Source organism: Balearica regulorum, chromosome Z (genome assembly GCF_011004875.1).
Source record: "Balearica regulorum gibbericeps isolate bBalReg1 chromosome Z, bBalReg1.pri, whole genome shotgun sequence".
Classification (NCBI taxonomy): domain Eukaryota; kingdom Metazoa; phylum Chordata; class Aves; order Gruiformes; family Gruidae; genus Balearica; species Balearica regulorum.
Genome location: NC_046220.1, coordinates 74,433,135 through 74,459,956, shown reverse-complemented (window position 1 = coordinate 74,459,956; position 26,822 = coordinate 74,433,135). Strand labels below are relative to the sequence as shown.

General features: G+C 42.3%; 1 protein-coding gene across 2 annotated transcripts in view; it reads right to left on the bottom strand.

Moving 5' to 3' along the window:
• Nucleotides 1–26,822, bottom strand: part of ADAMTS12 (ADAM metallopeptidase with thrombospondin type 1 motif 12) — a 177,021-nt gene that overhangs the window by 48,518 nt on the left and 101,681 nt on the right. For both annotated transcript variants that reach the window (XM_075739600.1, XM_075739601.1), the window contains 5 exons: nucleotides 24,909–25,001; nucleotides 24,542–24,687; nucleotides 23,603–23,772; nucleotides 10,354–10,487; nucleotides 3,087–3,207 (listed from right to left, as the gene is read on the bottom strand). In XM_075739600.1, the coding sequence (XP_075595715.1) occupies nucleotides 3,087–3,207; nucleotides 10,354–10,487; nucleotides 23,603–23,772; nucleotides 24,542–24,687; nucleotides 24,909–25,001 (664 nt within the window). The remainder of the gene's footprint in view (nucleotides 1–3,086; nucleotides 3,208–10,353; nucleotides 10,488–23,602; nucleotides 23,773–24,541; nucleotides 24,688–24,908; nucleotides 25,002–26,822) is intronic.

The window sequence follows — 26,822 nt, the reverse complement described above, 5'->3', positions numbered from 1 at the left end:
GAGACCGTGGCACGTGTCGATACAGCCCCAGCCAAGTTGGTCAGGAGATAACGGAACCAGGATAAACCTTCAGGTTAGTGTGAGCACAGCCACAGTTTCCTTGTTTGCCCATCGCTTTGCTAAAATTCTGCCCTTCACAGGAGTGACACGCACCTGATTTTGCCTTCTGACTGGCAGAGTAAGACACCACCAGCCTTGTTGTACAATCTCTCATTTCCTAATTTTCATAAATGTAAAAGCATTTTCCCCTTGCTACTGAAAACTAGAAAATTCATTTTTCCCTACATGCACAGAAGGGTGACAACAGGACAAATCCCCATCTTTCTGACCACCATCCTTTTCCTAGCCACTCCTCCACTTCCCAGGCAGATCCCTTTGTCTGATCCCCACAGCCTCATTCCCTCTTTTTGTTATCCATTTACTCCATACTCAATTCATGTACCACAGTCCTAAATGCCTGTCCCTTATGCCTCAGCCTTTCTTCTACCCCAACCTTTTTCCCCATCAAGCAGTGCAATTTATTCTCCTTCCAAAATAGGTGGCACACCTTGCAAACATTCTGCTGTACACAATAATACTCCTTTGCAGCCATCACAACAACATGAATAAGAACAGGGATTTCCCCTTTTAAATACTGTACCTTAAAATAAAAGCAGACTTCTTCTACCTTAACAGGAGAGCTTGTGACTTCTTTGCCCAGGCCTAGACCCTGCTTTTCAATATGGTGCTCATGCAGCAACCATTCTGCCATAAAAGTTCAACTGAAGCAACTTAAATAATTTTCAAATGAACTACCTGAAAACAAAGTGCAGATCAGGTACTTGCTAATATTAGTGTCAACAGCTGAGACCATCTGTGCATATCAGACCTCTGATTTGTTTTCGTCACAAAACTTTAATGGAATCCATTACACAGATGAAGCTGTCATTCCTGCAGCTGTGTTGGGAACCCCTGGACCACTATTCCTATTGTTCATCCACAGGAAAGGCAAAGAATTTTAAAGAAAATCCAAGTAATAGTACAGATTTAAAACTTTTCTTTCTGAACATGAAGAGGTAAGACTGCAGGTAAAACTGATCACCCTGCCCTGCAGTGAAAGGCTGAATTATTAAAACTCTTTCCTAGCATTTCATTAGTCTGACCTGGCAACTTAGTCAACTTGCAGACAGAATGCACACTGCTGCAGCACCAGACCCAAGAAAGGCCCTGATGGACTTAGGTTCTAAAGAAAGCTTTAAATCAAAATATATTAGCTTTGATTTTGTATTTCCCTGTACCACTAAACATAGAAAAAAATTCTCGTATCTTCCTTGTCAGTGACTGGCAGCATGCTTTGGTTGTTTTGTTACTGAATTTGAGCCTGAAGTCTTTACATTTACATGAACAGTTCAGTAGCCACTCTGCCATAAATCTGTACTGCAAGACAGCAAATCACAGTACTTGTCAGAGACAAAAAGAAGTCAGATATTGCGAACAAAACCATTTTCCTATTCTCAGTTCAAGACCTGTGAACATCAGTGAGATCCATACATTGTCTTAAAAGCTGAAGAGCCCACCAACATCTGCTTTTCCTGACACTTTTCCTTATTTTTTTCTGCAGTGGAGTCAACATCTGTAGAAGGGAAAGAATCTGCAGTATCAATCCATTTTTTACTGAATCTAAAGAAAGCAATGAAATAATTTTATTTAATACTCAATATCCCTCAGCAGTATCTGTAGGTGAGGCTTATTGCAGGTTGGGGCAAGAAAAAACTAAGTGAAGATAAAACACAAAATTAATTTAAATAAGAGGCACGTATCATCCCATGTGTTACAGTACTGGAACCTTTTTAGTGAAACTGTTCTTGGAAAATAAATTTCACATCATCTTCAGCCTTGGAAAATCCACATAGTCAAAGGCAGAGTAGCATAAGCAAAAGATCAGGGGCTGGAGGCTTACTGTAGTATTGAGGGAGAGAGAGCTCTAGATTTTCCTTTTCAAGTCTCATATACATATACAAAGAGCACTCCTGCATGGTTGCAGGCATCTTCGCAGTTCACTTGTGGGATGTGGAGCAGAGGGAAGCAAATCCAAGGACACAGTTTAGAAAAACACTTGAAATATTAAAAGTGCTTTTCCCCCAAGCATTGGAAAATCTTATCAAACCAGATCTAATTTATTAGCACAAATCATATTTTATGAAAAAATTTTATGAAAAAAACATAACAACCAAAATCCAGCCAATGCCACAAGCTCCCCACAGTTTTTCCCTCCTCATTAGCATGGTACCAATTATTGCTCTTGAGACTTCTCATCTCTGCACCAGGTTTGCTCTTCAGCCACAGACCTTGCTCTAAGCGCACTCTCCAGTGCCCTGTATTGTCACCTCTCCCCCTGCTGTCCTGGTTCCCCATTCAAAGCTGTTCATCCTGGCTGTCTTTCATCTCCAACTCACTGCCACGGTTCTCATTCGGTTTTAGTCTCCCAAACCTTGCTCTAGATTCTTTGGCTCCCATTCATCCCACACAAGGCAACTTGAAGCCTGAATGTCTCACTGTCATCAGTGAAGAAAGGCTCAGTCCTCCAAGTGCTGACCACCTTAACCCTGCAGGGAGTTACTTTTTTTCTTTTCCAAGCCAGAGGCATCCCACAGAAAACTGCAGAGCAACCAAAAGTGCAAAGTTCTGCATGGAGGTGGCACATGGTCATCAGAGCCAATGGTGTCAGATTTATGACACTTAGAAATTAATCCCCAAACCACTCCCTCCAGCATTTTCTTGGTGCTTTACACTGTCAAGAGATTTGGTCCTGGTTTTCCAAGGTGATGAACTGCATTCATTTTGTAAATGCACTTGCTATTTTGGGTTTTATTATTGTCTCTGTAACTTGCACAGGGTCTTGGTCTCTGACATAATTTTTATTAGATGAAGTGAACTTAAAAAGCACAGACCACAGATCCTTCCTGGCACAAGCATGATTCACTGTGAAACATCGATTTACAACTTCCTACGCAGATCGATCACTCAGCAATGAGAAGTGCTTAAGCCTTTTTACGTAGAGAAATGACTTCACCAACTGAAGAATTTAAAAAAAGAATCCATTTTACCAAATCCTTCACTTTGATTAAACATCATCTTCACTGTACGACAAGCAGAGCCGTCTCCCAGGCAAACTCCACACTGGTCTTCAGTCGCGTTGGAATTTATCTCATAATCGCAGCCAACAGTCTAGAAGGAAAAACAGTTTCAGAGTAAACATGGTCTCCAGAATTAAATTCTCAAAATCCTGTATCACTGCCTTCAGTATACTCTGCTCTTCCAAGAAGGGGGAGAATCAATTGTGGAAGAGTGTATATCCCCTATAAACCAACTAAGAGTAGAGATTGTTATATCTGGGTCAAATTCATGTGTATTAATAGAAAGGCTAAAAAAACCCAAAACCACCACCATGCCATGAAACATAGAGTAGTGATCAGACAGTTACTTGAGATGGACATGTGCCACCCAAATGGCCTCCACATCTGGGACAGGCCAATATATCTAGGATTTCTGTCTGCTTGCTTATGTCGAAGATTGTGTTCCTACAATCCAGTAACAGAACTGAAATCTCTGTGCATGCATTTCATGGCAGTCAGACAGTGGGGGACCGCTACTGCAGACAAACCCTCTCTTCAGCAGGCATGAAGTTTTATACCCGTGACAGCTGCTTTTTCAGCTTGCCGGCATAGGGCAATGGGTCAAAGAGAAAGTTCTAGTAAAGACTGATTTTTCAGTTCATGCTTGCTACAGGAAGAAAGTGACAGAAAAATGATTAATTTTGAGTCAGGACAAAATTTCCTCCTTGCCAAAACCAAAAATTCTGTGCCCTAATTCCTTTAAACATCAACAATATCTTAATTTAGTTTGGGGGTGTTTTTTGGCTCTCTTTAAAAACTAGCAAGGTTGCAGAGCACAACCCAATGTACAACACATAATGGTTGTTAATAGTGTCTAAGACATCTGAAGACCTGTGATTTAGATGAACAGCCGTAAGTCTGGTGGTATGTAAAGTTTTTCTCAAAATAAGCTTTCAGGTGCGATATCTGCCAACTTTTCTAACACCCTCTTGATGTATGAAAATCTGGGTATCCCTTTTTTTTTTGATTCTGATCTTATTGTGCCTTAAGTACATCAGCTACTGTAATCTTCTGTAAGCTTCTGACAGGAAAATCTATCTAATAGACTAATCTAAGTATAAAGGCTCCTTCATTCTCTAAAAATTTTCCATAATTTTCAGCTCAGGAATACCATACTTTTCCTCTATGTGCCAGTGACTTAATGAACAGCTAGAGAAGCTGCAAAGATGGAAGTAAGGGAAGGCCTCAAGTTACAAATGGTGTTAAAACCTGTCACCTGTATTTTTACAGAGGATTGAAAAAAATATTCATCCACCACTTAATGCCAATACTTTTGATACCTGCTCTGAAAAACAATGGTCATGCCAAAAGGTTCTGCAGCAGCCTCAGCTTCTCTCTCCTTTTAGAGAAGGCTACTTTCAAAAAAGGGAAGGTTTTGCAAGGTCTTTCACAACAGACATATCTTGGCCCCCAGGACCATGTTTATGAGCGGTACAGGATATTACAGAGAGAAGCACACGCTAAGAATGTTCATGACTACATTTCTGCCTCCAAGCATAGAGCTATTTGATCAAGGATGTATTTAATGAGGTACTCAAAGTAAGCAAACGCCACTGCGGTAAGTGCAGGATGATTCTTTATCTTGCCAAGGGTTCAGATCTGGCTTTTCACCTGTTAGCTAAGGATACACTGCAGTTTATATTTAACACTTGCTAAGAATTTAAAGAGGTAGGTGTGAAGCTATTTTCTTAAAGATATGAATTCTGCAGTACATTTGCTATACTATCAGTACATTTGTTATCATCTACAAACAGACAGTAGGACCACTGTTATCAGGTTTGTTATTAGACCAGAGCAGCCCCTCTGTGGAGTCCTGCACGTTGAAATTTATTTTCTATTCTATGCACACATTCACTATTAAACAGAAAGCTGGGGAGAAAATGTTTCAGGCTGACAGAAATTTTTCATTGCAATTTTGATTTTTTAGATTTTGTCTTACTATTAAAAAAAATTTAAAAACTATGAAAAGGAAAATAGTGTTTTACTATTATAAAATATTATAAACGGGTGTTTTGGAGCTTCTCTTTTGAACTTCTGGGAAAAAAAAAACAAAAACCCATGTCTTCAAATTATATCCTTTTTGCCAAATTAGCATTTTCTAGTAGAAAATGCATGTTCTTGAAAAGGTTTCTGTTCATCTTTATTTATTTTTCATGCTTGTTTGAGTGGTTACACCCAGAAATAATTTAACTAGTTTAGGCTGTCAATCCAACACTTTGAAAAGAGTATCACTGAGTATACTTCCCTTGTGAGTACTGTGTACTGTAAAAATCCCCCAATACTGAACAAATTAGTCCTGAACTTCTGCACTGGCACTAGCAAATGAGTCTGGTAGCAGCACCACGGTATCATCGCTCTCCTGCCTTCGGGGTGCCAATTAGTGTCTCTGCATGGGCCACACTCTGTATCGGCTCACTCAGAATTGGCTCAGATATTTCCCACTTGGTCATACATTTCCCTTAGCAACATATCCAAAACATGACATTGCTATGACATGAAGGGAAACCCTTTGTGTAACCACAGAAACCTGTATTTTGTTTTTCCTCTGATATATGAAACATAGTTTCTATCTGATCAGACGTCACAGTCTTACCTATACATGGCACAGTGTGGTACAGGGATCCCCAAGAATGAGGCACTGCAGACAACTGTGGCAGGGCAGGCAATTTATTGTGTCACTGTAAATAAAGCCTTCATTATATTCCCTAGCTCTGGGGTGCTGCTGGTGGTGCAGTGACCTTCACATCTGGCAGCAGGTCGTCATCTTACAAGGCCATTAATGACCATCACAAAGTGTATATTCTCATGCATCAAAGTAAAGAGCTCCAGCAGTCATTCATTCTAAATACATTTACATGAACTTTAATTTCCAGGCCATGTTTTACTTTCCTGCTCCAGTGAAAATCATTTTTTTGTCATTCATTAGATTCATTTCTAGATGCTTCCTTTTCCCTTTTACTTGCTTTCCTCATTCTTCCAATTCTTCTAGATAGCCATATTTTCTAAAACTGCCTTAAATACTGTGCCTCGAATTTCTGCCAAATTGCCCATTAAAAGGGATCTGAAGACTAAATACAGGATATTAAAATGAGAAAAAAATCAGCAGCAATTAGGCTCTGATTCTTTTGCACATGTATGTCCTTGTGCACCCTCTGCCAGTGTAACACAGTGTGCTACAGCAACCACTGTGTGCCACAGCATGTGCATTGCAAATTAGCATCGCTCCGTGCAGCCTTTTGCCATTGCCCCATTCACCAAAGGCCTTTCTGATGCACCTGAGACTACCTTTATTATTGGTCCCACCACACAGTGTGGAGGCAGAAATAATGACCTGAAGTGCCTGGCTGTATTACAGGAGGGAGAAACAATTTATTTCCTGCTGCTCAGTGACTAAAAGGAAAACAGCCACAGATATTACCCTTTTGCCACTTCCAGAAGGACAGACTTTTGTGTTGGATTGGCAGTGGGGGTGGGGGGCTGATACAAAAAGTACTTGCTGTCGCTGAAGCATACAGCCTGGATGTACTGCCTGAATATCAAAGCTACATGGGTACTACATTGTGCTTTTAAGCTCTTCCTTCTGTCTTGTCTCACCCACTGGTCTCCAAATAAAGAAAACATGTTCACGTGACGTTGGCCATGCCATTGCCTTGAATGGGAAGAAATGTGTCATGATGTGCTTATTTCTATTATAATTTGTCTAGGTGGGGCTGAATCAATGTCCTGTTGGGCTAGCAGAGGGATGAGGAGACTAAACAATAGTGAGAGGTAGTAAAGCTGCTACAAAAAATCTGAGAGGTGTAATATCCTTTTCAGCAAGAGAAAAAACCCACTTTCCTCCCTAGTACTACGGAGCTGTGTAATTCTCCAGTAGTGTTAGTCTCTCAAGATAACAACTGAGGATTGACACAGAGAACAGCTCACAGATTTGCATGACTGAAGGTCATGTAAGCCTATTAAAATTCTGAGTGGGAGATGAATGCCTGTTAGAAATAGCTCAGATGCCAGGTTCTCCATCCTCAGTGTCTGCATGGTCTCAGTGCATACACCACACAAGCCTTCACTTTTAGATGATGCCATGGCTTGTATTTAACAAAACTGCTCAGCCTTGTATATATCAGTCAATATCCTCAACAAACATAGTCTGGTGGCAGTATCTTTGCTTACTAACTTTGGGGAGCAACTGACTGCTCTAATAAGAATTAAAAGTCCACTTGTGATGTATCATTTCAAACACAGGAAGACAGGATATGTGCTTTAAAGATCTTATAAAGAAAGGGAAAAAAGTAACACCCAAAGGATATGTGTGGAGGAGTATCATTAAATGGCAAACTAGTCATGATATATCTTAACAATTTTAGATGTAATTACTGACGGATCTTGTTGACTCCCTCCACTCAAAGCTGTCCATAAGTTGGACATCATGACAGGAGTGGGTCTAAGAAGATATCTGAAGGAAGGCTAGGCTAGGTGCAAAGGGGACTGAATCTCTCATCCCCTTATTAGCATCACCTGGAAAAAACATGGTTGCAACTGCAGGCATGCAGCTTTGAGATCCCCCTTTGCAGCCACTAGTTCCAGCACTGAGTGATTTAATGGCATTACATGTGTTTAGGGAACTCCTCTTCCATGTAAAGCACAAAGCAGAGAGAGGACTCAGCTATTTTATATGCCAGGTCCTCAGACGAGTTAACAATTCTAGTTTGTCCTTGAATTGATGAGGCAAGTTCTAAAGGAATACCATACCAACACGTCACTCATAAGGCTTCCTTCTGCACTGAGGCATAGGTAGCACTTCTGAAAAATTAGGACCCATATATTGGACAAATTGCAAGGGCCAGGTGAATCAGCACTAGCGTCTGTTCATACTTACTTCCTACCTGAAGATGCACATTATGGCTTTGCCAAGGTGGGTGGGAAAGCATTCAGTATACCTCAAGTAGCTAATATAAGGTATCTCAATCCACATTTAGCCATCTAGGTAAGACCCATTGCTCTGACCAAAACCATGGCAAACTGCAAAATCAGACAAATCAGCTGAATTTATGAGATTAAATTCTTGATCGAATCTGAGTCTACCTATCTTGTTTTGATATATCCACTAGGAAAACTCTGAACTTGGTTGTTAAACAAGAGCTACTCTGCACACCAAACACATGTGAGCAATATGGACAGAGAACCTAACATATAACATCCCACCATTTGATTTTTTCACTCAATTTCAGACCTAAGTGTTCTTTTAGTACTCAGAACAAACATGAAGTGGTTTTGTGAGATATAGTGCTGAAAACCAGAACAGGGCTTTAATAGACACTGCTATTAATTTTTGTGAACTCCTTTTTCACATCATTAGCAACATGTTGCTATCGGAGTACAAGAATGATGTACCAGACTAATTACATTAAATGCATTTCCAGATTTATTCATCATGTCCTGTAATGTGTGTACTGTGTTTAACTAGCTGGACTAAAATACTAATGTATTATATTGAGATACTTGAAAAAGCTTCTACTCAAGTGTTATCTTGGGTACCTATTTCAGATGAAAGCACACTGTCTTTCAGAAATGAGAGCTATCTGGGTTACCTATTCATCATTTCCTCTCATTTGTGGCAGTTGCATGATTAAATTGTTCACTCTGTGATCCTGACTCCAGCTAAACCTGTTTGTCAGAAAATGTGAAGCAGTACTCAACATGTGAAATGCTGACAAAACTGTATTTATGGTAGCACCAGTACCTTGAAGGAAATTTTTTTGAAAGGCTTTGAGTCCCCAGAACTATTTATGCTAAAGTATATCTAGTATCTACAAACTGAAATTAAAATTATCTTTCCTTTCAACTCTGATCTATCGCTTTTGATGCGTTGACGAGTTTTGCCATTTCTAAAATGGGTATAAATTTGATGTGTCACATTCAAGGTTGAATACAGAAAGCATATGGAAGCTAAAATTAACCATAGTGATCCCAGTCCATTTGGTCTAGAAATCACAAAATGAAAGCATAACACCACAAAGACAGCCTTGGCCTCTTCTGAGGGAAGGTCAAAAGCACTGATATGGTATGCACCATATCAATATGCTAAAGATTTGTTTCCAACTGGCTTGAACTGCTCATGACCAGGTCAGGTCTTTCAGAATCAAAGCTAAAAGGCCCATGCTGGCTCTCAGTGAAGTCAAGCACAATCTCTTCACTGTAAATCTGAGCAGGGCCTCGGTAACAACTCCCTTTCACAAATGCATGTCCTGCAAGGAAAGCTTAAAACAGATCTTTTATTGCTGCTCTCTGAGGCACTAGCATTCTACTAAAATAGAAAGTCTTCAAAGAAGATATATTAATCACCTATTAAAAATGTGGAGTTTCCATCTCTGTAAGTCTTCAAGAAACGAAAGTGAAATAGGAACCAGATTCAGTAAAGGGGGCTTCTTGAAGTGCCTTCTAGCTGCATTTTTATATGATTAAGTGGCTTGGGACATACAATCCCAAGCTCCCTACTGTAAGCTAATGTAGATTCCACAAGACACCAGGTTCTGCTTTTATTTCCAAAGATGTTAAAAGCAAAAAAAAATATTCAAGGGGGTACAGGACGCAAATCCCCAGTTTCAAGAAATAAACTGTAGTTGTAATACATCCTCTTCAAGTAAAGTACTCACTTTATTTGTGAGAAATTCACTAAAAGCAGTGCTATCACTGTGGGTATTACGGCATTTACAGAACACACCTTTAAATGTCATAAACACACACATCATCCTGGAAACTGCTATCAACATACAGAATATGCAGAGAACTCTTACAAGCCAGTTCAGAACTACAAAATGCATAATAAACTGCATTTTCATAATAAAGCCACAGAGAGTAGTGACACCAATTACAATTCTAAAGCTATAATACTTTGTGAAAACATTTCATTAAAAAAAATAATTTTCTCAAACTAATATTTTAAAATAACGAAAGAAGAAGAGAAGAGTTCAAAGGTACCAAAAGTAATTAGCAGTCTAATGGATTCATAAGAAAAAGATAGAAATGACTCTTATGTCTACTTAGAAAAGCTGTTTCTATTAACTTCTTTCCATGATCATTAAAAATATGATAAAATGGAGCACCTGGCCTCAATCCTCAAAAAAAAAAATTTGTTAAGCATTTTCCCCTAACTTTACAAAAAAAAAATGTAAAGAAAGAAACATGCAAACATACCCAATACCTTACACATGCCATTAATACAGATATCTCGGCTGTGCCTTCCTTCAAAGCAAGGAGTACCATCAGTGACTGCATCAAGCATCTTCTCTGAAAAATGGCCGTCTATTGGGCGACAGTGGAGCTCACAAGGGTTTGCTGAAAGGAAAACAAAGATACTTTGTCAGAACATACTTCAGCAGGACATGGAACTGTAATACACAGGGAATGACAGTTTGTGTTTCCCACATCATCCACTGACTTTCCCTGGATGACTTTTGCTGACAGAAATGGCCTAATTAGTAGCAATTAGCAGAGCCAGAGTTGTACTGCTAACAGAGTGTCACAGGCCTGATAAATGCCACTCATGGACTTCTAGGAAGCAGCTGGGGACTGGTGCCCTCACGCCTCCCAGCTGTCATTGCTGATATGTTAACAGCCAGTAACAGTAACAAGGCTGGCTGTCAGATGTGATGGAGAAACGGATGGGAAACCAGAAAAACAACTGTCATTAGTGAGGTAAAAAGGAGGAATCTGGGGTGAGATTGCCAAAGACACTGACAAGCAACAGTTTTCCATCAGCTGATGACTGAGTGATTTCAGAGATCATTTATAACTGCTAATCACTACTGCCACCCTCTCTCGGACAGCAGTGAAATGGTTGTTTTTGGTCATAGAATCATAGAATCACAGAATGGTTTGGGTTGGAAGGGACCTCAAAGATCATCCAGTTCCAACCCCCCTGCTACAGGCAGGGACACCCTCCACTAGACCACATTGCCCAAAGCCCCGTCCAGCCTGGCCTGGAACACTTCCAGGGATGGGGCCTCCACAACCTCTCTGGGCAACCCGTGCCAGTGCCTCACCACTCTCACAGGGAAGAATTTCTTTCTAACATCTGATCTAAATCGACCCTCCTTCAGCTTGAACCCATTACCCCTTGTCCTGTCACTACACTCCCTGATAAACAGTCCCTCTCCAGCTTTCCTGCAGGCCCCTTCAGGTACTGGAAAGCCACAATTAGATCTCCCCAGAGCCTTCTCTTCTCCAGGCTGAACAACCCCAACTCTTTCAGCCTCTCCTCATAGGAGAGGTGCTCCAGCCCTCTGATCAGCTTCGTGGCCTCCTCTGGACTCGCTCCAACAGCTCCATGTCTCTCCTGTACTGGGGCCCCCAGAGCTGGACGCAGTACTCCAGGTGGGGTCTCACCAGAGTGGAGTAGAGGGGGAGGATCACCTCCCTCGACCTGCTGGTCACGCCTCTTTTGATGCAGCCCAGGACACAGTTGGCTTTCTGGGCTGCAAGCACACACTGCTGGCTCATGTTGAGCTTCTCATCAATCAATACCCCCAAGTTCTTCTCCTGAGGGCTGCTCTCAATCCATTCCTCGCCCAGCCTACAGTTGTGCTTGGGATTGCGCCGACCCACGTGCAGGACCTTGCACTTGGCCTTGTTGAATTTCATGTGGTTCGCACGGGCCCACCTCTCCAGCCTGTCAAGGTCCCTCCAGATGGCATCCCTTCCCTCCAGCGTGTCACCCACACCACACAGCTTGGTGTTGTCGGCAAACTTGCTGAGGGTGCACTCAATCCCATTGTCCATGTCACTGACAAAGATGTTGAACAGTGCTGGTCCCAGTACCGACCCCCGAGGAACACCACTCGTCACCGTTCTCCACTTGGACACTGAGCCGTTGACCACAACTCTTTGAGTGTGACCATCCAGCCAATTCCTTATCCACCGAGCGGTCCATCCACCCAATCCATGTCTCTTCAATTTAGAGACAAGGATGTCCTGCAGGACAGTGTCAAATGCCTTGCACAAGTCCAGGTAGATGATGTCATCTGACCTTCCCTTATCCACTAACGCTGTAACCCCATCACAGAAGGCCACCAAGTTTGTCAGGCACAATTTGCCCTTAGTGAAGCCGTGTTGGCTGTCACCAATCACCTCCTTGTTTTCCATGTGCCTGAGCATAGTCTCCAGGAGGGTCTGCTCCATAATCTTCCCAGGCACGGAGGTGAGACTGACCGGCCTGTAGTTCCCTGGGTCTTCCTTTTTACCCTTCTTAAGAATGGGGGTTATGTTCCCCCTCTTCCAATCGGTGGGAACTTTGCCAGACTGGCAGGACTTCTCAAATATGATGGAGAGTGGCCTGGCCACTTCATCCACCAGTTCCCTCAAGGCCTGCGGATGCATCTCATCAGGTCCCATGGACTTGTGCACCTTCAGGTTCCTTAGATATTCTCAAACCTGATCTTCTCCTACAGTGGGCGGTTCTGCATTCTCCCAGTCCCTGCCTTCTGTGACCTGGGCAGTGTCAAGCATTTGCCAGTGAAGGCTGAGGCAAAGCAGTCGTTGAGTACCTCAGCCTTCTCCATATCCTGGGTAACCAGGTCACCCGCTTCATTCCAGAGGGGACCCACATTTTCCCTCGTCCTCCTTTTCTCACTAACATACCTACTGAAGCTTTTCTTGTTGTCCTTGACATCCCTGGCCAGACTAATTTCCATGAGGGCTTTGGCTTTCCTAACCTGATCCCTGGCTCCTCAGACAGTTTCTCTGTATTCTTCCCAGGCTACTTGCCCTTGCTTCCACCCTCTGTAGGCTTCCATTTTTTTTTGCTTGACTTTGCCCAGGAGTTCCTTGTTCATTGACGGGGGCCTTTTGGTGTTTTTGCTTGACTTCCTCTTTGTTGGAATGCATTGCTCCTGAGCTTGGAGGAGGTGACTCTTGAATATTAGCCAGCTGATCTTCTACATGTCAGAAGAGCATCACATCACTGCTTATTTTCAGCTATCTGCTAGCACTTAATAAATTATTTCAAACACTGGACTTTTTTCCTGTTTGGCAATTTATGAAATGGGGATAATATTGGTGAGTCTGAGAGACTCAGGCTGTTATCATAGAATCATAGACTAGTTTGGGTTGGAAAGGACCTTTAAAGATCACCTAGTCCAACCCCCCCTTGCAATGCGCATTGACATCTTCCAACTAGATCTGGTTCCTCAGAGCCCTGTCCAACCTAACCTTGAATGTTTCCAGGAGGGGGCATCCACCACCTCTCTGGGCAACCTGTGCAGTGTCTCACCACACTCATTTGTAAAAAATTGCTTCCTTATGTCTAGTCTGAATCTACCGTCTTTTAGTTTAAAACCATTACCCCTTGTCCTGTCGCTACAGGCCATACTAAAAAGTCTGTCCCCATCTTTCTTATAAGCCCTCTTTAGCTATGGAAAGGCTGTGATAAGGTTTCCCTAGAGCTTTCTCTTCTCCAGGCTGAACAACCCCCCACCTCTCTCAGCCTGTCCTCATAGGAGAGGTGCTCCAGCCCTCTGATCATCTTTGTGGCTTTCTCTGGACTCACTCCAACAGCTCCATGTCTTGAGGACGCCAGAGCTGCACGCAGTACTCCAGGCAGGGTTTCACGAGAGCGGAGTAGAGGGGCAGAATCACCTCCCTTGACCTGCTGGTCACGCTTCTTGTGACGCAGCCCAGGATACGGTTGGCTTTTTGGCCTGTGAGCGCACATTTCTGCCTAATGTCCAGGTTTTCATCCACCAATATCTCCAAGTCCTTCTCCCATGGGGCTGCTCTCAATCCCTTCATCCCTCAGCCTGTATTGACACCGGGGGTTGCCCCAATCCATGTGCAGGACCTCATGAGGTTCACACAGGCCCACTTCTCAAGCTTGTCCAGGTCCCTCTGGATGGCATCCTGTCCCTCAGGCATGTCAACTGCACCACTCAGCTTGGAGTCATCTGCAATTTTGTTGAGGGTGCACTTGATCCCACTATGTCACTGATGAAGATATTAAACAGAACTCATCCCAGTACAGACCCCTGAGGGACACCACTTGTCACATTGAGCTGGACATTGAGCCATTAACAACTGCTCTCTGGACGTGACCACCCAGCCAATACCTTATCCACTGAATGGTTCATCCATAAAATCTATCTCTTTCCAATTCAGAGAGAGAGATGTCGGGGACCATGTCAAAGGCCTTCCAGAAGTCCAGATAGATAGATGACATCTGTAGCTCTTCCCTTGTCCACTGATGTAGTCACTCCATCAGAGAAGGCCACTAGGTTGGTCAGGCAGGACTCTCCCTTGGTGAAGCCATGCTGGCTGTCTCGAATTACCTCCCTGTTCTCCACATGCTCTAGCATAGCTTCTCAGAGGATCTGTTCCATGATCTTCCCAGGCACAGAGGGGGGGTTGACAGTTCAGTAGTTCCCAGGGTCCTCCTTTCTACTCTTTTTAAAAACGGGTGCAATGTTTCCCTTCTTCCAGTTGCTGGGGACTTCACCTGACTGCCATGACTTTTCAAATGTCATGAAGAGTGGCTTGGCAACTACATCAGCCAATTCCCTCAGGATTCTGGGATGCATCTCATCAGGTCCCATAGACTTATGTATGTTCAGGTTCCTCAGGTGGTCACAAACCTGATCTTCTCTTACAGTGGGAGGGACTTTGCTCCTCTACTCCCTGCCTTGCAGTCCGTCCACTCGAGAGGTGTGGGAAGAGAGGTTGCCAGTAAAGACTGAGGAAAAGAGTTGTTGAGTCACAGCCTTCTCCTTGTCCATTTTTACCAGTTTGCCAGTTATGTTAATCAGATAGGGTACACTTTCTTTGACCTTCCTTTTTTGGCTGACATAGCTACAGAAGCCCTTCTTATTATTCTTTGCCTCCCTTGCCAAGTTCAGCTCCAACCACGCCTTGGTCTTCCTGACCCCATCCCTACACAACCGGGCAGTGTCCCTATACTCTTCCCAGGATACCTGTCCCTGCCTGCACTGCCTGTGCATTTCCGGCTTGCCCTTTAGTTTGACCAGCAGGTCTTGACTCAACCACGCAGTCTCTTGCCTTCCTTTCCTGATTTCTTACACCTGGGGATCAAGAGCTCTTGTGCTCTATGGAAAGCACCCTTAAAGATCTGCCAGCTCTGTTCTGCTCCCTTGTCCCTAATGACAGTTTCCCAGGGGGTCCTACTGACTAACTCCTTCAACAGCTGAAAGTTTGCTTTCCTAAAATTCTGGGTTCTGACTTTACTTTTTGCCTGACCCGTATCACTCAGAACTGCCAACTCCACCAGTGCATGATCACTGCAGCCCAGGCTGCCTCCAATCTTGATGTCGCTGATTAGCTTTGGTGACCATCAGGTCCAATATCACATCCCCTCTGGTCAAGCTATCTATTATCTGGCTTAAGAAGTTACGCCCAATGTGCTCCAGGAGTCTGCTGGATTGCCTACAGCTCACCGTCTACTTTTTCAGCAGATGTTGGGGTGGTTGAAGTCCCCCAGCAGGATGAGAGCCTGTGAGCATGATGCGTCCTGTAGCTGGAGTAAAAAAGCTTTACCAATAGACTCCCTTTGATAGGGCGGCCTGTAGTAAACACCAACCAGCAAGGTTCCCTTTGTTGCCTCAGTCTCTAATTGTTACCCATAAGCTTTCAACCTGCTTGTGGCTATTCTTCAGAGGCAGCTCTTCACAATCTATCCATTTCTTGATGTAGAGGGCAATGCCTCCAGCCCTCCTTCTTCACCTGTCCCTTCTGTACATCTTGTAGCCATCGATAGCCATACTCCAGTCATGGGATTTGTCCCACCAAGTTTCAGTAATGGCAAATAAGTCATAGCCTTCTATCATCATGGTGGCTTCCAACTCCTCCTCTTTGCTGCCCATGCTGTGTGCATAGAGGCACTTCAGCTGGGCTGTTAGCCGTGTCACCTTCTCAGAGGAACAGCCCCTAATTCCTTTGAGGTATTTCACTGGTGTTTCTCTGATGGCTCCTATTACACTCAGGAGCCTCTGGCTCATCTCCATAAGACTTCAAGCATGCTCCAGTGTATCCAGCACGTCTCAGTGCAACAGGCTGAGGGTCCTCACTAGCACCCCATCCCTCTAACCTTGGTGTGTTCTTGGACAGATGTGCACAGAAGCAACAGGGAAGAGAAAAGCTGCAGCAAAAGCAATCTGTGGGTCTCTGAAACAAGATTGTCTGTGATGGGACCAGCCTTAGTCTAGTCCATCCATGGAGTAAAAAGAGCCAAACGCGCACACTCCACTGCCTCAAAGACACTGGCCCTTGAAACTCAGGTTTCACAGAGTCAAAGACACAAGTTTGATAAATAAGTTGTATAAACGGACCACGAGTCAGAACTGAAACCAGGGTCATAGCAACGACATATATAATTGCTGCCCTTATATCACTCCCCTGGAAACCCTCCAGGCAGAGCTATCTGACTTAAAAAAAATCATCCACTGTCATATCAATGAGGGACGGCAACAGCAGAACTCTCTTCTGGTTTTTTTCCATAACAAGACCGCAGTCCAGAGCAGTTTGTTCATGCTCAGCAAGCTGAAATGCTTTGCTGAGCAAAGCAGTGGGCCTTAAAACTGCCAGTTTTCAAGGTGCTCCAAGACACCATCACTGAGTGATTTTAATACAATCTCCTTGTGTGCTGCAGGGGTGCCTCTGCTGAGTCACAGCTTCATCCTGTGCCTGACAGAGCCAACAAACGCCACTCCCTTGGTCTCAGAGGGATCAGGGTAACTATACATCTTCTACATAATTGCTAATGAATTTCTTTCTCCCTCTTGCTCCCCTTCCTCCTTTGTTGATCTTTATTGTGTCATACAAACAACTGTGTTTAAAACTGGAGGAATTTCTAGTAGTGAGATAAGTTCAAATTTTTGGTAATGCAAAGAAACTAAATAATTTCCTACAAAAGCGTTTATGCTTTTGAAGGAGGAAATTCACTTTCACTGTTTTGGTTTGTACAGCACCAACATACACAGCACCACACAGTGCAGAAAAGTGAGCTCCTGCCCCCAAACTGCTTGCAGCTCAAGGTCTGAATCCTATACAGCCTGACTTCATAAATATTAATCTCATTTGTGTAAACAGCACCTCTGCAGAACTGGGATTTAAAAAGTTTAGAATTAAAAGGACATTAAAGAAAATCCAAAACCTTAATGAGCATTTTTGTGGTTTCCCTCTTATCAAGTAGAGCTAAAATAGCTTCTTAGGACTGACAACAATGTCATGCTTGTGGCTTCTCAAAAAAAGATGCCTCTGTAAAGGGCAATAGAGGGATTAGAAGCAGATGATACACACGGACCAAGGTTATGAAATTAGTGGAATTCAAGGTGATGTGAGTCATGTTGTAGAATATCAACAGAGATGAAGCTGTGAAAGAGACTCAGGCTAGAGTTTGTACATAAAGTTTGTAACTCTTATCAGCCCTGCCCCTCTGTGAAAACTTCCAGCCATAACATCCATTGGTTGTTATGATAAGAGCTGTTATGATAAGCAATAAAATTTAATTCTACTTTTAGGCAGAAATCTTCTTCTGGCTGTGTGGCTAATTTGATTACTTTAGTGCTCTAAATTTTGTTTCACCTTGCATACCTTCTCAATGCACTATTTTTTACGCACAAAGCACAATACCATTATGAAAAGGAGAATCTCAGATTTCCAGCTAGTCTGTTACCTGCTCAGAATTGATCCTGATGGACACAGACTTTGCATAAAGCCATTTTAGCTTTTACATTGTTCATAATACAATACATAGAGCAGCAGTTTGATATGTGCACCTCCTCCCTAGCTGTGTGTTGACATAACAAGCAAGATGTGATCCAATTTCATTTCAGAAATCACTCAGCAAGAAAAAGCAGGCAGTGTTGACTGCTGACATATTCCTGTCATAACTACAATGGTCTAAGTATATAACTCAGAAAAAGTTGGTAGAAAAAGATAACTCCCTTACTAAGTCAAAATAAAAAGTGAAAATAAATAACAAGCAAACTTTCAGACTTGCAAAGGTTCATGATTCAGAGAAGGGTGTGAAAGCCTTCCTGGTTTTCCTAATTGTAGTAACTAATCTAAAATTAGATCCTTTTCTTCCTATCAGTTTTCTACTGAGCCTCACTGGAAATAAAAGAATATTGGTCCCTCCCCACAAATTCAATCCTATCCAGTATTTATACTCCTGCCATGATTCTTCAAGGTTTTTTTATATTTCTTCTGCACAAAAGGCTGGTTAGGGCACCATTGAGGAAATTATCCTAGCACTGTATTAGCCATTCGTTTTCTAAAATTATTTACTTATCTATTGTTATTATTTTCCTACAGCTGAGCTCACGGACCTGACAAAAGATCAGGGCTCCATTATTCTGGGACTGTAAATAAACCATACCAGAATCAGCCACTGTCCTCAAAAAGTCTAACATTTTAAACACAAAACAGATACAGATGTCAAAAATACTTTTATCTCCTATTTTCAGATACAGAACTGACACATAAGGAAAATTAATACATTTCCCAAAATGATGGAAAAACTTGAAAGCGAAGAGGGGCATTGAATTCAGATTTTGTAAATCTTATTTCAGTCCTGAAAATCTAAAAAAGACTAAATTGAGATCAATATGAGCACTAGGGTTGCTCAGAATGAACTCAATAAAGCAGCTGGTTTAGTTTCAGTTATTTCAGCAAATTTGATTAATTCATGATGAGACTTCTAACAAAAGGCTGTCATCTCAGTAACTTTTAGACCAAAATATACAAAAATTCTTGCAATCCAGCATATGCTTGAAATACTAGATCCAATCTGTGAACACCCAGTAATGACCGTGTTCACACAATCCTTGTTCAGAAAAAGCACACCGAATTCCTGTTTAAACAGTGCTGATTTCTCCCTGGGTAAAGCCTACAGGGTTTTGCCCATCCCTCCACACCAAAGTAGGTTCAAAGCCACTTAGACTGCTCCTACCTAGACTGTATTTAAATTACAATGATAATATTAATTCCTCAAACCCTCTTGGTAACCTGCTCTAATGTTTAAGCACCCATATGGCAATGAAGATTTCTTAATGTGTAACCTTAAGTTCCCTTGTGCTGTTTTGGCTGTTTCTGCTTGTCCTGCTGTTTACGGACATGAAGAACTGGATCCTGCTCTCTCTGGAGACTCCTATACTACTTGAGTGGAGGTGGTGGGAGGTTGCAGTATGAAGTACAATGACAGAAAACTTTATGCCAAATCCAAGTTTGAAAGCAGAAGAGCTACATTCAAACTGAGCTTGTAAGACCACAGGATCCTGGTTTTCAAAGTCAGTTAACACAGGCACAGAACTGCTTGAATATCAACAGCTTCTTCCAGACACCAGCACAACACTGCACAGAGCCATGCAGTCTTGCTAGCCTGTATCTCTACTAGTTCAGGGATATGCATGAGATATACCCTTAGAAACTCTCTTCAAGTAGCTGGCTTTCAGTTCACTCAACCTTCTCTTTTCTAGGGCAAAACTTGCTTTTCTCAATCTTTCCCATAAACTATGTTTTTCAAATCATTTGGCTTTCATGTTGCTCTCCTGTAAACTTCCTCCAGTCTGGTTGCGCCCTTCTGGCAGTGTGTTGCCCCTTGCTGGACATAAGACTTCAGCTGAGGTAGTACCAACACTCAGAAGCCTAGAAAAATTATATCCTGTTTTCTTCTGGAGTGCCCACATCCTGCACCAAGATGACACTGCTGATTTGAATAGGGACAAGATCAATCTTTTAATACATAAAAGAAACCCTGATGTAATTGAATCCCAAGCCACACAGCTACCCTAAGCACCCAGTGACTAACTGGTAATCAGAATGGGACTGAGGAAGCAAGCCAGCACAGCTGAGTAAAAATCCTAAAATTCAGGCAAGTGCTTTTTCTCTTGTGTATATTATAACAGAATTCAGATTCACCAACTGTAAACAGAGCAACATGAAGATAACTAGAAAGGAACACACTCCCTTCCCAATTTAAATTTCTTTCCCCCACAGCTGACTCCCACGAGTTCACATGCAGGAAGGGTCCAGCTTAACCTGAGAAGGATGTGATTAATGTGTCTGCCAGCAGAAGATAAGGCCTCAAGATTTTCTTCCTATTTCACAAGGAAGAAAAGAGGTAGGCCTCTTCTCTTCAAGCCCTCACCTCTGTGAGAACTCAGAATTGGATGAGAAAATGCAAACCAAAGTAAATTAGAAAAGACAATTACCAAACATAAAGTGGGAAAATCAAGCTGAGGTGAAGCTACTTTACCACTTTAACCAAGCCTGGAACTCAAAAAAACCCAAAGGTTTTTTTTAAAGCAGTAGCAGCATTATGTCATGCTGTTAGCTCAGCCTCTGTGACTATATCAGTAGAGATCTTGATACAGATGAATTTTGGGAAGAAATATGAAATTTAAAACACTTTAGCTACATAACCCCTATCTGACAGTACATAAGATGATCTTGGCACTGATTGAGAAAAGAAAGGTATTTATATGATTCAGTGCAGGATTCATACTTACTACATGGTAGTTAAGCTCTGAGAAGCTATCAGATTCAGAAAAATGTAATTTGTCAAAAGGTATGAAATAAATAAATGTGAGGTCAACCTGATGGCAAAAGAAGTACATTAGCACCAAAGTCTGATGAAAGTGTCAAAGTAGGGTCCTGGGTAACGAGAACAATTCAGAAGATATCCTGGTCAGAGCTACTGGATGTCCCCTTCACGTTGAGACTCCCAGGGATACTGAGGTGCTCCAGCGCACCTGGCTTTCTGTGCTCCGGGGCAACTCCACAATAGGATTACACAAGTTCTCCAACAGGCCCAAACTCATTTAAAACAGAGGGAAAGTTGTCAATTGGAACCTTGCGTACCGTTAGCCTAGGTAACAATATCATTAACTGCTTTTCTGCCAGGCTGCTTGTTAAAGCTGCTTGTTGCAGCTCACCTTACATTAAATCATGAGCTATCAAAAAAAATAGTCTTTGTCCTCTTATGAAGGTACAATTTACACAACAGCAAAGGACATTATGATGTTATTTAATTATGTGACATTCATTAGAACTGGCTTATGTAAGCTATGAAATTAAAGCCAGGAGAGACAATTGTGACCACCTACATCGTTTTTCCATCAGGATGAAGGAACACAGAATGTCTGAAATGTCAAAAAATTACTAGCTCAGGGCTTCATCTTCTCAACTAGATGCTTCCAGACAAAAACTGTTACGTGCACTCAGGGTTAGGGAAAGCTTCATGATGTTTTCTTTTCCCCTTATATCCCACGTGCAATGCAAGAGAACTGAAAATGCCTCATAATAAAACACAAGCCAAAACCTTCTTGGCAGCAAGCTAAAGTAGTACCAGAGTGCTGTGAAAAGTCTTTGAAACTGAGTGGCACCAGTAAGGGTACACTGACAAAGGTTGGTGAACATATGGTGGACATGGTAATTGAGTCTCCAGGCCCTGAAATATCAGTTCATTTTTCATGCAGGGCAGTTGGTTTGCTTTTGTTTAAAGCCTTGGTTTGTTTAGGTCAAACACTTACAAGAAAGGCTCAAACTGCTCCATCTCACAGAAAGAGTACTGTCTCACGACCCTATTTGAAGTTATTTTGCCCAGCACACCTTTAGCAACCAATGGAAGGTGAAGGAAAACTTGAAATTAAGATGGGTAGAAAACTCTCAGATGTATTTCAGTGCAGTAGGTAATGCCATGGCTGCACAAAACTGGAAACTCTGTGCCCACAATAGCCACCCATCCTCAGTCACACAATGATGATGTCAGATGAAGGATCAGCACAGGACCTGGTCAACTCCCTGTGTAGCTCCCTGTCTAGATGAATGTTCCTAAGACAGCCTGCCTATCTGAGGAAGCCAGTATTCTTGTAAATTAGTTTAGCAGCAAGAAAGCACTTCAAATGCTGTAAATGGAATGTAAGAATAAAGTTGCAAACATTGAGGTCCTCACAGATTATGGGGGAGACCCGTAACTCTAGACTGAAATTCTGCTGCTGAGAAATAGGTGAAAATAGTAAAAAAGCTTTTTAAGCCACAGAAGAAATATTTGCTTGGTATTTGAAGGATTTTGCAAAAGGTCACTGAAACCCAGGATGTTCCAGATGAAATGTATCAGGCTCAACAAAATAGCATTTTAAAGATAAGTGGTTTGTCTGTAAAGCTCCAATCAGTTCTATTCGAAGTATGTCATGGACACACCATAGGCCTGCCTTCTGGTGTGCAGTAAGCATTTGATTCATGATTCTTGATGCCCTTTTAAAAGCAGACCTTTTGCCACAAATGCACATACGGAACTACCAGCTCTGTAGCACTGCCCTAGAGAGGACATGAACGGAACCAAGGCTGTACCCATTGGTGGTACACGTGAGTAACTGAGAGGACTGGAATCCCAATTTCAGTGACAGGAGACTGCAGAAAACAGTTTATGAGTTTGGTTTTGGACTAAGCCTTAGGCTGCTGTTAGGTAAAACATTTACCATGGTTTATTTTACTGGGAGTCCTTCTGAAAAAGTCTTTTTCTATCAACCATGTTTTCTTTCATCATAAATTTTCCTGGAAGCCTGTCTGCTCCAGGTTTATCTTCAATGGTGTATTTGTTAGATAAAACAGAAACAGTAGCTGAAATTTAGAAAACCTATTTAGAACTGTAAATAACTGTGAAAATGCAATGAACAGGCTGAAAAATACTACTGGCAAACAAAACTGAAAGCTGAATCTTGAGCTTCAGTACCCCAACTGCTCTATTTTTTCTTAAAAAAATATATATTGATAGCTTCTAGAGGATAATCTACTCCTTACATGTACACGTACACCAGGAATCAAATTGCATGGCAATAATTATTACCCCTGTATTTAATAACTAGCTGTTACAAAGCAAGTTACAAGGTAGAGACATCCATTCTGTCTCTACAACACAGGGCAGTACATTACTGAACCTGTTGAGGTATTATTTCCTCACTGTGGTGCCAGGTACGCTTACCATGCAGATCTCAGTTTGGAAGTAGTAAAACCACATTTGTGCAGCAGAAGAGCTCCACTTATTAGGTGCAGTGATGCCTGCAGGCCCAAACATGCAGCTCTACACCACACTACTGCACTTTCTGTTCTGCAGTTGACACTGGAAAAGATGGTTTAGGTCTATACCAGACAATTAGTATAGACGTGACTTTAACAACTTTTCTTAGTGTAATATCTTTCCAGGAACTGGGCTAGTTATACTCACAGCCACTATCACTACAGTTTTACAAAAACATCTATGTGTAGATAAGAACCACTGCCTTTGTGTATACATCAAAGGCACATGTACATACGGACGCACACCAGATTTTTCTCTCTAATTAATTAAGAGACTTGTAATTCAGTGACTTCTTGCCCTCACAGAAGTTTTTTATAGGTCTGTAAACTTGAATTTTTATACAAGATATTAAAAAATTGTAGCTTCATACCTGTGTTATAAACGGGAACCCAGTGATAGAACTCATTCTGGTAGGGAACTGTATCAAATTCACTGCACTGCATCTGACGAAAGGTTGGCAAGCCTTTGCGACAGGGGCTAATGTTACACATGCGATAGCGTTTCCTTTCTCCAGTGCAGTAGTCTCCTCCAAACTGTGGTCTAGAAAAGGAACATTGAGATTGGGATGTGAGATTCTGGATTAAAAAATAGTTTTAAAAGAGGAACGTCTTTAAGATTCTAATGGGATAACAAGATGAATCTGAATCCTTGACAGGGTAGAGACACCATTCACATGTTCAAGTACCCAGACATGTCAGTATGGTCCACAGATATCTAGACGTACCTTGTATCCCAAAGAAGTTCTTGGTACATTGCCTGGCTGAGCTCATAAATCAAACAAACTCCCCCAAAACACTGTATTTTCCAGAGTGTCTGACAGTTGTTCCAGAGAAGCCAAGTGATTTCTTCTGCTAGGCACCCCCTCAGTGATTTTTGAAAATGAGAGGTAGGGTCTTCATGAACTCAGGTACATATTAGAAAATTCAACAAAACATGAAAGCTGAGTCCTTGATTTCCCGCGGGAACAGATTGCTCTCACCCATTCTTTGAGCACATTTATTTATTCATGGGAGTATTATTAAAGTAAAATTTCTGTTATTCCTGCAAAGCCTGAATGCTAAATAACTGGATTATTTCATTTTGTGTAGAAATAAGCTCTCTGGAGGGTAAGGATTAAAGAACGAATGACAATTGTAAAAGGTGAGCCAACTGAATTTCACATAGGTATGCTTAACTGGGAAGGACAAGTGTTCATCAGTGTGTGTGGCACCTGCTGATAACAGAGTATCATGTAAAAATGTCTCCAATGTCATAAAGTACCCCAAAGGTCTTGAATAAAAGATGTGAAAAGATTGTTCACTCAGCTTACTCCGGGTTATCACATGGTCTCTCTGCGCTCTGAACTCCCGCCCCACATGTCCTTGTGCAATGGGACCAGGACGACCAAACGCCCCATCCACCATGGATCGCCTCGGGAGTCTTGCCTACTGTAATGCACTCACCAGAGAAGCACCACTGAAGAGAGAAGAGAAAGGACAAACAGCTTAAGATCATTATCGCAGGAAAATGATCTTGTGAATTATTTGTTATTTCAGTCCCTGAAGGTCAAAAATGTAAGTGGAAATTTAGATGGAGATGTGCCCTCCTTCACGCTACACAATGGCAATGCTACTCATGGCTCCCCTGCTGCCCTTTTGCAGGCAGCGCAGCTCGCAGGCAGCGTGGCTCACAGTCACCTTGTTTTCTCCACACCGAGTTCCATCCGCAGCTGCATCCAGTTTGGAGCGGCAGGAGCCTTTCACCGAACACCAGAGTGTTTGGCAAAGGTTCTGGAAAAGAAAGAAAACTGCAGCAGTCTGAAGCAGAGCTGAACTCCTATAGCCAAGATTTTCAAAAGTCTCCCACGGTTTTGTACATCCATTTACAAAGCCTTATAAGGGCTGCACTTTCAGAGAGAGATGTTCACGGTTTTCCACAAGTTAGGACCCACCAAGGGTCTGAATTTAGGCACTCCTCATTAGTGTACAAGGAGAGGCTATTTGACAAATACAAAACGGTGAATACTTTCTATCAAGGGAATTACCTGAACTATGTGAGTTTAAATATTCTCCTCACTGGCTGCTCAGCTCCCAGCTACAGACAGGAAAAATGGCTTTACAAAGTTGGGCACTACTGTTTATAACAAAGGTGAACAGAGTTTGTATTATTTTCATTCAATGAGTACTAATGAATACAATGTTCAGTTTTGCATTGCTGTCTGCCTGAAAACATACAGTGAAATCAAAGCTTAGTGAAGCTAGCCAGCTACGTAAAAACGTCATGTCTCCGAGTGCAACAGCCAGGTTAATATTCATGGAGCTCCCAAAACTGGATGAAGAAAAAGAGATCAAAGCACAAGTCTCTTAAAACATCAGCCAAGCAGAGGGCAAAGGAAAGATCCAAAACAAACAGTCTGCCAGGCTAGCTGGCAGGAAAAAAAGCCTAGAGGGCAGAGTAAGGACTCTGGTTAGTCAACATTTGCATATTAAGTTACTCAGAAACTGGTGCCAGTTTAATGCACTACATTGCCAGTAAAGCACACCATTTCAGCTGCTGCTCCATATGCAGTGGTCAACTCCACAGAAGGCATAGAAACTCCTGAGAGTCACCAAAGCTAGTGGGGCAAGAAACATTACAGCTACCTTACAACAAGTCTTCTTCACTCAATCAGAACTATTCTCTAGAGAGTGAGGACAGACATCGAGGGCTATTCCCTGCTCCTCAGTTCAGAGGCACACCAGCTTCTCTCTTCGTTGACATGCAGGAGCCCTGCATGCTTGGGAACTCCTGAATGAGCAAGGCTTTGTGTGGAAGACCACTTCCAAGTTAGAGAAACCAGGTGTGTCAGAGAGTGTGTGTACTCCCAACTGGAACAGCAGAAGCAAAAGCCCAGGGGCCACGTCTTGGCTGAGGGTGTTTGAACTGCAGAGTTCAGCACTGGGAGAGGCAACAGAGCTGGGAGCATCTACCTGTGAAACAGGGACAGCTGTAAGTGCCATCAGAGAAAGAGGCCAACAAGAAGGATCTGGCTAGCAGCTCCCACTGGGATTCTCAGAACAAACAACATGCCAGGTTTGGGAGCCAACACAGAAACTGGGCACTTGTGAAAATCCAGCCTCAATGAGCTAGCAGCAATGTTTGGCTGAGTGTGAAATGCAGAACTTGGCTGCTCATTTCTAACCTGCTTCTATTTAAAATAGCTAAGCTCGGGCACAGTCTGTTTTGAGAGAGTTCCCTTTTTTTTTACTTTCTGCATTGTGTGTTCACCTTAGTTTTCATCTAGAACACTCAAAAGAAAGTTGATAGCACAGAACATCTCAAAGCACTCCAAATCACCAGTTGGAATATAATGTCTGGGGCACTGCATCTTGGCTCATTTAGCTGCTTTTGGGCAATGTATACAAGTCAGACGTTGTTTTGCAGCTCCCTATTTATAGTTCAAGAGTGGCATTACTTAGCAACTCTTTGTGAAGCCATCATTGTGAGGTTCTTAAGCCAGAGCTACTATCAGCCAGTGTTCTGGCTGATGAATTTTCTTTCCTTATGAAATTAATCCTTCATTTTTAACTCTTATGTATACAATATGTTTTGTACTTTTTAGCGTATAAAGT